General features: G+C 62.4%; 1 protein-coding gene across 2 annotated transcripts; it reads right to left on the reverse strand.

The window, feature by feature from the left end:
- Positions 1 to 136: 136 nt before the first annotated feature.
- TMPRSS13 (transmembrane serine protease 13) lies at positions 137 to 10,332 on the reverse strand. 2 transcript variants are annotated; one of them, XM_050911000.1, is made up of 13 exons: positions 10,312 to 10,332; positions 4,692 to 4,863; positions 4,229 to 4,330; positions 3,328 to 3,450; positions 3,111 to 3,240; positions 2,737 to 2,829; positions 2,610 to 2,653; positions 2,163 to 2,322; positions 1,846 to 2,018; positions 1,284 to 1,382; positions 850 to 992; positions 561 to 713; positions 137 to 426 (listed from the first exon to the last, which is right to left on the reverse strand). In XM_050911000.1, exons 1-13 carry the CDS (start codon positions 10,330 to 10,332, stop codon positions 412 to 414), a joined length of 1,428 nt encoding a protein of 475 aa, XP_050766957.1. In that variant the 3' UTR covers positions 137 to 411. The 2 variants fall into 2 exon arrangements, with proteins under 2 accessions (XP_050766957.1, XP_050766956.1); XM_050910999.1 differs by lacking the exon at positions 10,312 to 10,332 and adding an exon at positions 8,309 to 8,474.
- Between the last annotated feature and the right edge of the window lie 5,060 nt (positions 10,333 to 15,392).

Raw genomic sequence — 15,392 nt, forward strand, 5'->3', positions numbered from 1 at the left:
CCTCGCCCGCCGAGCGTGCCGCAGTCCTGCCAGGAAGCACTCGCGACACCCCCGTCCGGACACGTCTATTTACACGAGAAGAACCACGGACACGGGGCGAGGAGGCGCTTCCCAGCCGGCACGGCCAGCCGCCGGCACGGGCTGCTGCCCCCTGCGCGCTGCCGGGCCGGGGCTGGCTGGGTGCTTCACCCAGCCGCCGCCGGGCCACCTCCCTTGCACTGGGCGAGGGCAGAGTCACTTTGCAGGCACCGTATTTTCAGAGGTTGGGGGCAGCGACGGGTCCCTGGCTGCACGGACAGTCCAGAGATAGGTGGGGGGGATCTGCTGGTAGCATCGTGCCCTGGCAGCAACCAAGGGCATGGGCCCGCGCCGGCCGGAGAGGCACAGCCCAGGCAAGTGTCCATCCCGGTCTTAGTCGTTCTCGCTCTGCAAGGGAGAGAGGGGAGAGGGCAAGGGTGAGGTGCCAGGGGCTGGGCTGGGGGGATACAGCCCCTATCACTGCACCCGGTGCGAGCTGCTAAGTCTCCCTGCCCCGGCACAGCCCTGCCGTGCCACCTCACCTCCATTTTGCTGTATATCCAGCTGAGGAGCTTTGTCACACGTGTGTAAACGCCGGGCTTGTTCTTCTGGCCACATCCTGTCCCCCAGCTCGTCACCCCGGCCACGTACCAGCGGCCGTTGTCCTCGCAGACCAGGGGCCCTCCGCTGTCACCCTGGCACAGAGGGGCAGAGCAGTGAGGAGAGGAGTCAGGAGATACCCAGCCAGGGGACACCAGCATGCGGAAAACGTGGGCAGCCCTGGCGGTCCCGCACCACGTTGCCTGGTGGGACCATGTGCCCATGGCTTACCTGGCACGCATCTTTCCCTCCCTGCAGGTACCCGGCACACATCATCCGTGGGGTCAGGTAGCCCTCGTACACCTTGTCGCTGTTGCAGATCTTGTAGTCAATCAGCTTCACCTCGGCCTCCCGCAGCTTCGGGGACGTGTTATCTGCAAGGCAGGAGGGGCCGTGGGGCAGGGTGGGCCTCGTCCCCCCGCCGTCCCCGGGCCCCTCCGCAGCACCAGGCGTTTCTGCGGCGGTGAGGGAGGAAGCTGGTATTTCTTGCAGGCCTTATTTCTGCAGAGCTGCACAGCCGGGAGGGCAACCACTGCAAGTCACCCCTGCGGGAACGGCCCTTGAATACCGCAGCAGAGCCACGCTCACTCCTCTCGCGCGCTGCGTTCGCAGGTCGGGCTGCGGCACGCAGGAGCTGCCTGCAGAGAGCCGGTGTCCTCCCTCACCTTCATTCTCCCTGGTCTTCCCAAAGCCGGTGATGAAGCAGGACCTGCCAGTCTGGAATCGCTGGCCGTACATTGGAAGGCAGGCTGGGCGAACCTGAGCTGGAGGGAGACATGATGAAAACCAGGCGAGGAGAGAGGGATGAGTCACCCAGGAGCAAAATAGCCGCTGTAGTCACCAGCCCTGCGGCTAGGGAGGAGCGTGGTGCGCAGGAAACGCTCCCCTCTGCGCCCACCCAGGCGGGGTCCCTGCCGGCCCCCCGCCGCACTGCCCGCATGGGGCACGGCAAGCGGCACGATGCCGGCTGCACAGCCGAGCCCACGGCTGTGCGTGTGCCGGGCCCTGCCAGGGGAGGATGGGCCAGGTCCCGACTGCGGGACAGGCAGGGGAAAGCAGTGTGGCTGCAACCGAGCGGGATGCTCCAGCCGGCAGCAGCCCAGGGGACGGCGCAGAGGGGACCCAAGCTGCCTCTTGCTCCTGCCCATCCCCAGACCCTCTCTGTCCCCCCGAACACCAGCCCCAGGCAAGCCCAGCTCTGCGGCATGGCAAGCTGAGAGGCCTCACCTGAGAGCGTCAGCGGCCTGGAGAGCTTCATGAGGGCGATGTCGTAGTCGTCGTGATCGTCGCTGTAGTTGGAGTTGATGATGACCTGGGAGACGGGGATGCCCTCTGCGTGCTGCTTCAGGTCCGAGACTCCGCCGTACACCTTCCAGTCATCGAGGATCTTCATGCTGTTCCTGGGCAGGGAGAGGTGGGGGCAGCAAGGAGTGAGACGCAGGGCGCGGGGCTGGGCTGAGTGCCGGCGCGAGGGCTGCCGGCTGCAGCCGGTGCCCCCGGGCTGGACAGCGGCACTGTGGGCAGCTGCCTGCGGCAGCACTCACATGAAGAAGCAGTGGGCTGCGGTGAGGACCCACTGCGCGTCGATGATGGTGCCGCCACAGATGTGGATTGGCCCGTACTGCACACTGACTTGCCAGGGCCATTTGCTCACGGAGGTTTCCTTTCCTCCGATGATCCGGCCAGAAATCCTCTGCCCACAGGCTGGAGGGGAGAGCAGGGCTGAGAGAAGGGCTCAGAGAGAAGGCAAAGCCTGGAGGGGGACGCGCACAACATCCCCACCACCCGCAGGCACCGGCGGTGCTCGGTACATTCGTAGGGGCCGGTGGAGGCCATGGGGATGCGATCTTCGTCGTTTTCTATTACCCAGAAAGTTTGCCGGAAAACACCCTGTTTGCCAACGCTGCGCAAAGAAGGGAGGAAAGCGCTCCCAAGGATGTGCTTGGCCTTGCCCGCCCTCGGCCACGCGCCCTGCCAGCCAGCCCCCTTACTTGTGCATCGGAGGGAGACGTACTTTCCCGTCAGACACTGTGTGCTGCAGGAGAGAAGAGGGAGATGGAGCCTCAGCCCCGGCCCTGCGGCACCGGGGCAGGGCCAGGATGCGACGCTGCCTGGTACCTGTTGAGGCTCTGCTGGATGGTCTCTCGCTCGCTGGTCACGGCGAGGCTCTTGCCGGAGACGTGCAGGGGAATGTATTCGGTCTGCGACGCGCTGGGAGGGGAGAGGAGAGAGGCAGTGAGGGTCTCCCCTGGCTAGGCGCTGACCGCCTGGTCCCTGCCTTCTCAAAGAGGCTCTGCACACTAAACCTGGGGGGGACAACTGAAACGCCCAGAGCGGCACTGGACACACAGCCTTCCAGCGGAAAAGCACAATGCTGGGGGAAAGAGCACAGCGGACCGTGCACCCGGCCAGGGCAGGAGGGCCAGAGCAATGCCCAGGGGGCTGGCAGGGCCCCAGCGCCCGAGCAGGATGACCCGTCCTCGGGGAATTACTTCTGAAATCCCAGCTGCTGGCAGGTCTTTCTGGAGAAGGAGTCGTCCCAGGCGCTGCTGCACACCGGCAGCCACTGGCCCTCAGCGCTGGAGTAGATGTGGAGCAAGGACTCGTCGGACATGAAGCGCACTGCAGGGATGGAGCAGGCGGGTCAGTGGTACCCAGCACCCCAGGGGCTCCCCTCGTTCCCACCGTCCCTGGCTCCTGGTGCCTCACCACAGCCCAGCTCGTCACTCCTCTGGGAGCAGTCGACGATGCCGTCGCAGCGCACGGGGCTGTCCTTGCAGTTCTCGGCAGGCTCCTTGTACACGATGCCGGTCTGCGACCGCCAGAACATAACTGGAAGCAAGCAAACTCCGTGGTGAGGCCGGGGCTGCTGCCACGGGCTCGCTGTGGGCAAGGGTGCTGTAACCCACCCGGACGGGAGTCCGGAGGAGGTCTGCCACGCACAGGGGCACTCCCAAACACCAGGCGCGAGCTTGGGTGCAGGGCTGCCGTTTGAGCAGCCGCAGGGCTGAAGGAGGGCTGGCCAGCCCTGAGCATCGCCCCGTGCCAGCTCAGCTGCTGCAAGTCTCTCTCACTTAACCCCCTTCTAGCTTGCTCCTGCAGAAAGATGCATTGCGCTTGCCGAATCCTTCAAGCCCACCAGCTACAGCAGCTGGAGAACCAGCAGCTAGATGTTATGAGGATTAAAGCGATTCCCCTGGTGTCTGGTGCCTGTTCCGCCTACGGACTGCACGTTGTTTGACGGGTCCTGCCCGCTAACCCCGCGCCTCAGGGAGGGCGAGCGTGGGTGCTGCTGGGGGTGCCCCGCCACCCGCCGAAGCAAGCCCAGGAGAAGGGAAGCGCGGTGCAGCCCCCCCGCCCCCCCAGATACCGCAGGCAGCCCAAGCGGCACATCTCCTTTCCCTGGCAATCCTGCTCCTGCCTGTCCACCAGATGTCAGGAACACTCAGGAAATGGGAAGAGCACATCTCTGCCCGCTCCCTCCGAGCCCCGGGCTTTTCCCTCTAGCACTTCCCAGCATAGGTCTCCCCAGCCTCTGCTGACCCCCAGCCCCTCTGAGGTCTCCCCCCCCAGGGAGCCCCGAGCCACCCCGGGCTGGGACCCCACTCACACAGCAGGATGAGGGTGATGAGCAGCACGATGAGGATGGAGATGCAGAAGATGAGCGCAAGCCGTCGCTGGCTCATGCAGGGAGCTCTGAACATGGAGGATCCTGGCAGCAAGGCGGAGGCAGGGTCAGGGGGAGCGGCTGCCTCCCCAGGGTGCCCGGACCCCGCTGCCCGCCGGCATGTGCCAGGAGCTCCCCGGCTCCCCAGAGGACCCACAAGATGTGGGAGAGCAGGGCCGTGCACACCCTGCACTGCCCCGTGGCGTCCCCCCATCCCGCCATGGTCCCTGTCCTCTCCCTTGCCCCCGGCACCCCTCACACCCCCAGGGAAACACCAGCCTGTGGCTGAGGCTTGTGCCAGCAGCGGGCGCAGGCACCCAATTCCCCACCTCCCTCCATCCCTCCCCACCCTAGGTGGGACCGGGGCCAGGGTGGCCAGAGACCACCCTCGGCACCATCCTCTTACGTGTGCTCTCACAGGTCGTGCAGGGGGCCGGGGCTGGGCTGGAGTCCGGGCTGTAGGGCTTGAAGCTAATGCCAAGGACGCTTTCTCGAGGCTGCGGAGGTCGGGCACTGAAGATGTTGCTGACTGCGGAGGCATGGAGGCTGGGAGGGACACTGCTGGGCGACGCCGTGGCCTGCGAGCAGAGGAGACCGTTACTGGCAGTGAGCGTTGCCCACCGGAGAGTCCCCGCAGCTGCCACCCCGCCGCCCAGGCGGCCGCGGAGCCGAGCTCCCCAGCACGGCGCTGAGCTCGCCGGCACGGCCAGCCGTTGCCGCTGGTGGCTATTCCTCCACAGTACCATGAACCACGTGGAGAGTTACTGCTGCGGTGCCTCTTTCTCTACCGCAAAGCCTGAGCCGTACCCCATGCGGGACGGCTAAAAACGCCTTCGTCGCAGAGCTTTTCCCCTTTAGGTGGCTGCTGGCCAAATTTCCCAAACTGATCGCTTCGATCAGAGCAGTCAGCCAGGTATTTGGCATCGGGTCAGTCACGCTGTGGCCCAGTTCCACGGGGCTAGTGCCCCAATTTATGCATCTATCCTTAATTAGCCATTTGAAAAATACAGTGCAATTTCCAGCTGTTATTTAGTAATACTTAATAATCAGTGTTTTCCAAGCCCTGAAACATCCTGCACCCTGGAATGTTGTTCTGCAGTTGTGTCACTCCTAATCCATGAATTTGCAAAAGAATACGTATTTGTTTCCTTTCCTCAAGATACGCTCTTCCAAGTGCTCCATCAGCTTCGATCAGCTACAGAAGCGAGAGCCTCTCACTTTCCCTCAGAGAGGACCTGTGTACAAAGCCCACAGTAAATGCCGTTTCCTCTGCCGTTTGTAAAATCGCAGATACATCTTTGGCAATAAGAAACGGCTGCGTGCCTTACAGAAACTGCAAGGGCATCGCCAGCCAGCACACGGCGCGGACAGCCTGGCCTGGGCTTCCTTCTCGGCAGGTGCTCACCACGCTGCCTCACTCCTCCTGCCCGCTGTCTCCCGGCACTGCTCCCAGCGCCACGCAGCCACAACCCACCACGTTTGCACCCGGCTGTTCAAGGGAAGCCAGCCAAATTTGGCCTACAGCCGTCCCTACAGAGAATGTCGCTGCTGTCCCACAGAAGGGGCACCCAAGGGAGAAGCGGAGCCACCATCCTTTGGCAGCAGAGTGCAGCCAGCTTGGCACCCCCACCCCAGCCCACCTCCCGGGGGACCGCTTACCGGCCAGGAGGTGGGCTCAAACACGTCCCTCTGGAAGCCTGTCTCGGATTTTTGGCCCTGCGGCTGCTAGGGATCACGTTTCCCCAGAACCAGAACGCATCCCTTTCCCTGCCAAGCCAGCAAGCAGCACCCGGGCCGGCGCACGGCTCTGGAATGGGCAAGAGAGGACGAGGGCCTTGGGCAGAGCAGGAGCAGCGGCAGGAGACGCCGCTGCTGAGCCGCCCCCTTCCAGCTGGATTTTCTCTACCCTCGTGCTTCCTGCTGGGAATGAAGGGCCCTAATGAGCACATCGGGAGCCTGCTCAGGCTCATGCTTTGTAAATACGGCTGTGCCCTTTCTTGCAATGTGGTGGTGTAACTTCCCGGGCATTATCCCGTGAGTCACGCGCTCCGGCGTGGCCACGCGTGCTGCTCCCCGCACAGGGTCTGCCTCAGCCCCCAACTGAACATCGCGGTGGGGGGACACACACACCACCTCTCAAACTGTGCCTTAGTAACTGCTCACAGCCCAGGCGCATCAGCCGCAGAGCCAGCAGGCCCAGCACCCCGGGCTCCCGGGGAAGCTGCCCGGCCACCCGCCCTGGCCAGCAGCGGGGTGCGCAGGGCCACCCCCCAGCACAGGTTCTGGGCCCCGCCGCCGGCACAGACCTCCTCCTGCCGCCCGCGGGGCCCTTGGCACAGGCACCGCTAACGTCTCCCGGCCATTGAGAGCCACCTCCCCACTCATGTCGAGCAGCTCCCCAGCCTCCTGCGCGCACGGGGAGGAGCAGAGGCAGTTTCTGTTTCACAGCATCACCCACCCCTTCTCACCCTTCCCCGCCAGAAAGCGGTAACACGGCTGAATTTGCTCAGCCTGCAGCTGAAGGCCAGGTTTCCCTACGCCTGAATTTCACAGCAGCCGTGTTGGCAAGCCCAGGATGGCCGTGCTGCAGGCTTCCCTGCTCACGGGCTCTCCCAAAGGTGCCGGGGAGCCCAGGAGAGCCCCTCGGGGTGCTCTGCAGGGCTGGGCTCTCACAGCAGCTGGGAGGGCTGGAGAGTGCCCCGGCAGTGTCCTTCCCTAAGGAGTCTGAGCAGTCACGCCAATGGGATTCAAGTTCTTGCAGCAAGTATTGCGCGCCCGCACCGTGAAACATCCCTGGGTACCCTTAGTGCCCGTTCTTGGAAAGCGTACACGATCAGCAAGATAGCCAGAGCTGCAGCAGGTCCTGCACCACTGAAACTTCCACTGAAACTCTGCAGAAACAAAGCAATGCTGGGATGCCAGGAACCCTTCATAGGGAAAGAATTTCTCCTCTTTACGTGTAAATGAGGTTTTTGTAAATACCCAGACAGTATCATTTACGTTGGCATTTGTATGCTATCTCCACAAGTCTGATATTTCACAAGCCTCATCCTGCAGCAAGCGTAACCCTTTGGTTATCAGATCAGCAGAATTACAATGCTGTTGAGGACAAACCCCTCCATCGTACTAGAAAACACAGCCCAGCTTCACCAGTATGCCAGTGATGCTGGATGCTAAAGCATTTCCATCCCCAGTGTGCAAACATTTCAAATTAACAAGCAAGTACACCATAGGTTAAATTGTTTTTATTATTCCTTGGCAGGAAACACGTGCCCTTTCTTACACTCGGGTGAACTATTCGCTACTTATTTCCTTAAAAGTCTAAAGTCCAAGTATTTTTTTTTTAGGTCTATCACAGAAGCTAACAAAACTTTTACCACAGGCTCCCAGTAACCAGCATAACTGGTTGCTGTTGTACAGCCACCAGAGCAGAGAACAAACAGCAGTGGCTTTACAAAGATATTGCTGTTAAGGAGCGTGCATTACCCCGGTGACTGAGCTGCGACTTCTGCCCACAAAACCTTTACTCATCCTTTGCTGGCTTTTGAGTAAAAGTCAGACCCGGAGCCATGCCTATCTCACACACGCGGCTGCGGTTTGAGCCCTTTTTCTGACGTCCTCTCTGCAAATGTTCCATCAGCCACAAGAGCATTAAGCGCTGCTGCAGGCTGGCATCCGAAAGTCAGGCGTGGGGAGGGGGAGCACAACCAGCTCCTTTCCGTGGCAGGGCTGACTTTCAGACAACCGGGGAGGAGGGATGCTGGGGACGCTGGGGACACGTGGGGCACTCCCAGCCAGCTCTGCTCACCTTGTGCCTGGCCCAGGCTGCCTGCGGGGACAAGCAGACAGCGCCTGTCTGCAACGCAAGCCCTTTGCTAAACCTGTCACGAGTGTAAACACCACCTCGCTCCTTCTTTGCTCTGCTCCAAGTCTTTGAGCAGAGCTGGGAAAAGCACCTAAGCCACAGACAGCAGCGCTGGAGAAGCCCGTCCCCTTGCACCGTGAGCTGCCACGGGCACCGACCTCCAGCTTGACTCCCTGCCGCAGAGGGAAGGCTGCCAAATCCATGCCAGCAGAGGGTAATCACCAGGCAAAAGGCAGTCCGGGCTGGGTTCGAGGCTCAGGATCCACGCGTGATGGGGAGGGAAGGCAGGAAAACCAGCCAGCAGTCACCCACAGTTTCGGAGTGGGAGGCAGAGCGGAAGGCAGGCAACACCTGGGGTGTTGCAACCAGACCCAGGGCCCAGCCGTGTCTCGGAGGAGCAGAAGGGCATGGCAGGTACCCAAAATTTGGAGCATCAAGAGGGGAGGGAGGCAGCCTGGCTTAAATAAGCTGGAAGGGGCTGCCTAAATAGGTGATCATCTTTCCCAGCTGAGCTCGGCAGCCCGCCCCTCACCATCGCTTTCTGCTGCTCACAGCCCATTGTTCGGGGCAGGGAACCGGCTTCTTCACCGGGTTGTGGAGTGCTGATTGTCCACGGCAGATTAGCTCGGCAAGCACACAACAGCGACATTGTCCTCGCGCTCACCTGGGACAAAACCCTCCCCAGCCTGTGAAAGCCCTCGTTCCCTCCTGGTGACACCCGTCCTGCTCCAGCGCTGCAGCTGAGCGGTGCCTCGGCGGTGCCTCCCTGGGAGGGGGCAGACCCCCAATCCCGGGGACAGACCGGGCAGGAGCTGCGGGAGGATGCTGCCGAGACCCGGATGCCGTAAAGGGGCAACGCACGGGGAAGTGAAATCCCAAAGCGCGCAAGGGCCATTTTGCAAGCACAGATCACAAGCCGTGTCAATTGTGTCAGCCCGATCCGGCCAGGGACAGGTTGCCCTATGCCAATGTGAGCAGCCCTTCAGGCAGAGATCAGAAAATGTTCCAGGGGGGTGAGTAATTGCTGTTCACCCCATTCCACGGACGGGCAAACCGAGGCACGGAAAGATGAAGCGACTCTCCTGCAGTCGCGGAGCCGAGGGTGGCACCTGGGACTCCTAATTGCCCCATTTAATCCAAGCCACAAAGCCAAGGTGGCCCGGTGGGGATGCCCAATATTGGGCAATTGTCTCCATACGTGGGCATCCCAACTCCTGCCCTGCTCTCACCAAGACGTGGTGCTGCTGCCTGCTTTCGGGGCCACCCAGGGCCGGGATCACACGGCAAAGCAGTGCTGGGGGCAGGCTGCCCCTGCCTCAGGCCCCAGCCAGGATGTGGCACGAGCCCACTCTGCCCTGCTCCCGGCTGCCTCTGCACGCCAAGGGGCAGGAAGAGAGTGGTTTTTACAGCTGGCCCTGCCTCCCCTTGAGCCCCATCCACCCCGTCACCACCGGCTTTGCACGTTCCGGACGTCGCTGGCACAGCCAGCAGCGCTCGGCGCGGTAATTACCCGCTGCCTCGCCCGGGCGGGCTGAGCCCAGTGCCCAGCTGGGGATGGATGTTTTCCTCATGACAGGATGCTCGGCGAGGCCCCACGGCCGAGACCGAGCAGGCGCCGGTCAACCCAGCCCAAAAAGAGCGCAGGGAAAACTGCCAGGAGAGTGGGTGAGGGAGAGCAGCGGGGGCCAAGGCCACCAGCGTGCTGCTGCGGCTACCGACGTGCTGGCGGGAGGTGCCAGAGGGCTCAGGAACGCGCAGCTCCCGTGGGTGCCAAGCGGCACCGGCTCCCACCGGCAGCACCAGCCCACCCCACCAGCCGGTCCCCCCGGTTCACGAATCCGCTCCCGTGTGGAAAAGCAGCGGTGCCAGGGGGCCCCGACGCCTCCTCTGCCGGCACGGGGCTGACACCGGGGATGCTGGCGGCAGTCCTCCTCCCTCCGTGTGCCGAGGGGGTGCCGGAGGCAGCAGCCCCACAGGCAGCTCACCCCGGGTCCTTCTCCCCGCCGGCAGCAACAGGCTACTGCGAAGGCAACGCCCCAGAGAGCAGGAGGGAGAAACTGGGCCCTCCACCAAACCCCGAGGAAAGCCGGTGCGTACGGCCACAGGGCAACCCCCGGTCCTCCTAGCCGGCTCAGAGCTGGGGGAGCTGCCCGCGCCTTACCGGAGAGGTTTTCCCGTCCATCGGCCGCTGCAGGGCTGGGCTGGGATCACAGCTCCGGCACAGCCATCCTTCGCTGCGCAGCGCGGTGCAGAGCGAAGTCAGGTCCGCGGGGACGGGGCAGAATCTGTTTGGCGAGCGGGCTCGTACGTCAGTGCCAGCGCCGGGTGCGGAGGGAAACCAGTCCAACCTGCCGCCCGGCTCCACCGCTGCCTGTTTCCCAACTGCTCCAGGCACAGCATGCAAAATACCTGCCTCTGCTGCCGGTCACCCCAGCCAGGCGCTGAGGAACGCTGGGCAGGGGCAGCAGGAGCCTCGGCTGCTGCCAAAGGTCTGGGAGTCTGGGAGCAGGTGAGGTCTAGCCCTGGGGGAGAGCGGCATCCCAGGTACCGGCGGTTCTCTAGAGGCTTTTTCACTCCTTTGCTAATGGAGCGATGCTTTCGCACTGTGCAAGGAGAAAGCAGCGGTCTCCCGCTTCCCCTGTGGGAGTGAGCTAGGGGATGCTTTGCTTAACCCAGAACTCACATTTGGGAGAAACAGGTAAAAATATCCAGATTAAAAGGAAAAAGGCCCAGCTCCATTGTGTGCTTTTTGATGTCCACACCCCGGACCCATGACCCTCGGTGCCAAGTGCCCCGCTCGCCGCAGCCCCTGGGTGCTGGAGGAGCGGCTGCAGGGCAGATGAGCGAGGCTGCTGGGGATCCCGTGCCTGCACTCCTCGCCGGCCAGGGCTGCACCGCGGTCTCTGCTCTGCACTGCGCGGCAGAGAGGCGGGATGGTTTCCCAGAGATGCAGCCGGTGCTTCATGTAACCCAGGCTGCTCCCAGCTTCGGGCAGCGTGTGGATGAGCAGCCTCTGGGATAAGAGCTCATTGCAAGAAATGGCCCCCCTCCTGCCTGCCTGCAAGGGCTGGCACTGGGCGGCGCGAGGGCAGTGCGTGGCTCAGCAGGGAGGAGAGCAACCTCTCCGACAGCCCAGTCCCGGGAGGCTCTGTCCAGCGGCGTGGTGCCTCCCGTGAGCCCCATCCCGACACTATTTTCCAGGCACATTTCTCCCGGCATTATTCATAGCATAAGTCCCTTATTCATCCAGCTCCCCACCCACACCTGCTCATCGGAAGGGCAGGAGACAAGCAGGGCCATCCAAGCTTGAAGGAAACCTGCTTCAAAGCCCCCTTGATTTCAAGGCTGAAAAGCCCGGGATAGATCCCGCTGTCCCCTCCACCCTGCCCCGGGGCTCCCCATCCCGTCCCTTCCCAGAGGGGTCAATTCCTGCCCTTCTCCCGTGCACAGCCTGGGGCCAAACCCGGGCGGCCAGAGAGGGGGATCAGGGAGCTCGGGGGAGAAGACCGACCCCTGAGTCCATCCTGATCTTGGTGTTTACTCCTGTTTTCTTCTGGCAAGGTCACTGTCAAGCCCTTTGCCTGCTTCTCTCCACTGAGCCCACCCAGGGCCTCGCCGCCCCGGCAGGTCTAGCACGTGTGCTTCAGCACACAGGGCAAACACTTTCTTGGTGGTGGCCACAAGCCAGGCCACCAGCTCTGGGGATCCCCTGCTTCCAGGGTGGCTTCTGAGCCAGCCCTCGCTCTGCGGCACACTCCTCTTCAGTTTTCACGTGCAGGACTAGCAGCATTTTGTTTGCTTTTTGCAGCTACCCCATGCCTGTGAGGGCTCTGCCCCGCTGGGGTGCAGGGGTGGAGGGAGGCAGGGGCTGGCCGAGCAGCGAGCTGCGTCCCCGGACAGCGTGAGCTGGCCTTGCCTGTGTGCCTGCACGAACTGCCACATCCTCTTCTGAAAAGGGATTCTCAGAAAGTAGCTCCAGGTGGCAGCTCCAGGAATGATTGTTTGCTGCTTTTTCTACAAAGCCACCTACGGAAAGCAAGTTACAGAGAACGCTGTGTCTGGGCTTGACCCCGGCAACCTGATGTTAAATGTCACGCGTGTGAAACACCTCCCCGGCGAAATCCTCGCGCTTTCTTGCTGGTAACAGCTCCTATGAGCCCTGCTGCACCCTCCTGCCCTCCCAGCTAGCAAACCCAGGTGCTAATAGCACGCGCAGCCGGAGCCGGCACTGCCAGCCCGGGAGAGCCCGGCGGCTCCTCCGCTCTCTCCGACCTCCAGGCAGGAGGGAACTGGGAAGGAAAGAGGGTAACCCTGCCCTTCCAGGCAAGGCGCTTTGTCCTGTGGCAGGGCTGTGCCCACGCAGAACCAGCCCTCCGGCCCCAGCCCGAGCCCTGCGCCGCACGGTGCAGCGTCGCTGCCCGAGCCTGCACCTCCGGGGCTGTACTCCCCGACGTCTGCAGCGGTGGAGGGCAGGGAAAAGCAGGGACCGGCTCCGCCAGGTCTGCTGCGGGCTAGGTTTCTCTGCGCGGCCGACACAGTGGCCCACGGGGGGATATTTCTGGGTGGGCCGCATCACCCGCGGGGCTCGGGGGCCGCTGGGAATCCCAGCCCCGCTCCAGCCTCGCCCGTGCCGAAGCTGTCGGCGCTGCCGAGGCTGCGGCAACCTCAGGCCCGGCCGCAGAGCGGCAGCTCCAGGATGTGGGCGCCGTGCGAAGTAGCAGCAGCCAGGCAGGTGGGAGGACGGAGCCGAGGACGTGCTTTGCCTTGCCGCCTGCCCCGCGGACAGGGGCAGCCCCTTCGCCGAGCGGGTGCCCGGGGCTAGCGGCTGGCAGGAGGGTCCCGGCAGAAGCCGGGTGCGGGGCCGGGGCTGGGGCGGCTGAAGCTCCCAGCCCTCGCTGCCCCCGAGAGGAGCTGCAGAGGCTCTGGGGAAAGACCTGCTGTGCGGTTCTGACTCAGGTGATTTCCAGGTTATTAAAAACACGGCTATTCCTATTCAAAGATTAGTCAATTATTTTGAAGATGAAAAGGAAACTCGGCAGCGTTCTCAAGGGCTGGTTTGACCTGTGAACTCAAAACCTCTCCTGCTGACACTGAAAACGTGGGGCTGCTCTTTTCTGTGACGCTTTGGTTTTAACATGGTGCTTCAGGTGGTCAGCAGCGCCTGATGCAAAGCTCGTCTGTGGTTATCGCCAGGTCGCCTGCCTGTGCCGGGGCTGCAGGGGCTGGGGGGTGCCTCAGCAGAGCGCATGGCCGCGGGACGGGGCTGCTGTGCCTGCCTGCCTCGGGCTGGGAAGACAGCTCTGCCCTCCTTTCCCTGCGAGACAGCAGCTCCCGTCCCGGGGCCCCTCGCAGCAGAGCTGGTGGCAGCAAAGGTAGCATGGAGACATGAATTCTGCAGCCTCAAGGATGCCAAGTGGCATTTCATGGAGGATGAGGGGAAAGCACTGACAAGACGGGGAACCCGGGCACCGCGAGCCGCAGGGCGGGCAGCGTGCAGGGGCGTCACCATGCTGTCCCGGCACCAGCTCCTCCTGTGGCACCTGGCAGCGCCGGTACCCGTGCAGCAGCTCAGGTGCCAGCATGAGCACCGTGGGGTGGCTGTGCCACTCATGATCTGAGTGTTCAGCAGAACTGTCATTTCTCCTCAGCCTGTTTCATTTTCCTCTAAATTGCTAACCATTTCTCCCAAGCCTCTGAACCGCCTCACCCACAGGATCAGCCCCGCAGTGCCTTTTCCACAAGGCTTCCTCTTTCCACGTTTTTGGTCCCATTGCTTTTGATTTTCATTGCTTTACATGAAACACGAGCTGTGGCTTTGTGTGGGATGGGCTGTGCTTCATCTCAAGAGTCCTAAATTCAGTGGATGCCAGATCTAACTCACAAGCTGATAGCAGAGTAACAGGACATCAGCTGACCTCCCAAAGAGGGGAGAATAAAGCCAAGCCGGGGCGAAGCCAGGGAGGGGATCTGCTGCTGGAGCCGTCCTCCCCTGCCCGTCCCTATGGCTGGCCCTCAGCAGAGGAATGGCCGTCAGCGAGGGAGAGCCTCTCCCTGCTGCCGGGCGCCCGGCACCACCACCCCGTGCCCGTATTCCCCATGCCCGGCTGAGCGGAGCCAAAGCCTGCGTGTCCCTGGGTGCCACAAGAGCCAGGCATGCCACCGTGCCGTGCCCGAGGTCCTGCCGCCAGGCACCGGAGGACAGCTTGGCGGCGCTGCTGGACCTACCCTGCAGCTGATGAATTTGCTGGTGCTTTAGCAAGGCTGCGAGTTCATGGGCTTTAGCAGGAAGGATGAGTCAGGGGACGGGCTCTGTTCAGAGTCAGAGGAAAAAGCAGAAATCTCCCACTTTGGGCATTTAAGATGGCTCTTTGAGGAGACATTCTGCGGTGGCAAAGGGACCCGAGGTCCTGCGCCTCTACACCCACCGAGCCAGGGACTGCTCTGAAGCTTTCTGAGGCTGTCCAGAGCACTCTTGGTTTCGCTTGCTCTTTTTATCTGTGTCCTTTCCACTAATTCCCCAGTGGGAAATTCCTCTTCTCAAGACAAATCGCTCTCTGTCACATGAGGGCCCTTGGGTTTGCACAGGCCCCAGGAAAGCCCTCAAGCAAGCTCTGTTGTAATTCAGCCTCCCAGAAGGCAAAGCAGAGGACTCGCAGCCCGCTCGGTGGTAATTCAGGTCCTAGCACCTGAGGCCAGCATCACCAGACAGGCAGGACATCGCCGTGGGGCCAGAGCCCCACAGCCACGTGCATCGCGGCCGTACCGGGGCCCCGGGTCTCGCCGACAGCTGCCAGAGCCCCGGGGACAGCTTACAGCCCTCTCCGCCGCACCCGACTTCAGAGCTTGCGATGCCACCCATGTGCGTAGGTGCTTGCAGGACAAGTAATAGCCCAGAGGTTGTCACCTGGCCCCAGAAATGCGGAAAGGCGAACTGCAGACTGAAGCAGGAGGGTACGGGCTGAGCCCAAAGGAAGGGAAAGCAAGAACCCCTCCTGGGGCTCCAGGGCTCCCCAGGGCTCGCTATGACCTGGCTGGCTTTAGCCGCTGGCAGGACAGGACATTGGCCCACGGGGACACTGCTGGGCGGGCGCTGTGCTCAGTAAAATCCCTGTGATGGGTCACCCTAGGTGCTAACGCTCACCCCCTCTGCTGTGCTTTTAACATCTCACTTAATAATGAAGCAGCAAAGGCAGACACATGATTTACTCCTATTTTCCCTTTCTCGCGATGTACCGTTTTGTT

This window comes from Gymnogyps californianus, chromosome 25, assembly GCF_018139145.2.
Source record: "Gymnogyps californianus isolate 813 chromosome 25, ASM1813914v2, whole genome shotgun sequence".
NCBI classification, from domain to species: Eukaryota; Metazoa; Chordata; class Aves; order Accipitriformes; family Cathartidae; genus Gymnogyps; species Gymnogyps californianus.

What these genes read in the sequence shown, in the direction of transcription:
- TMPRSS13 (XM_050910999.1), bottom strand. Translation starts at nt 8,353, where the DNA reads ATGGATTTGGCAGCCTTCCCTCTGCGGCAGGGAGTCAAGCTGGAG. An exon ending in CGTCTCCCTCCGATGCACAA is followed by an intron (nt 2,323 to 2,609) that starts GTAAGGGGGCTG and finishes TCTCCCCTCCAG; the next exon opens with CCTGTGGGCAGAGGATTTCT. An exon ending in GAGGGAAAGATGCGTGCCAG is followed by an intron (nt 714 to 849) that starts GTAAGCCATGGG and finishes CCTCTGTGCCAG; the next exon opens with GGTGACAGCGGAGGGCCCCT.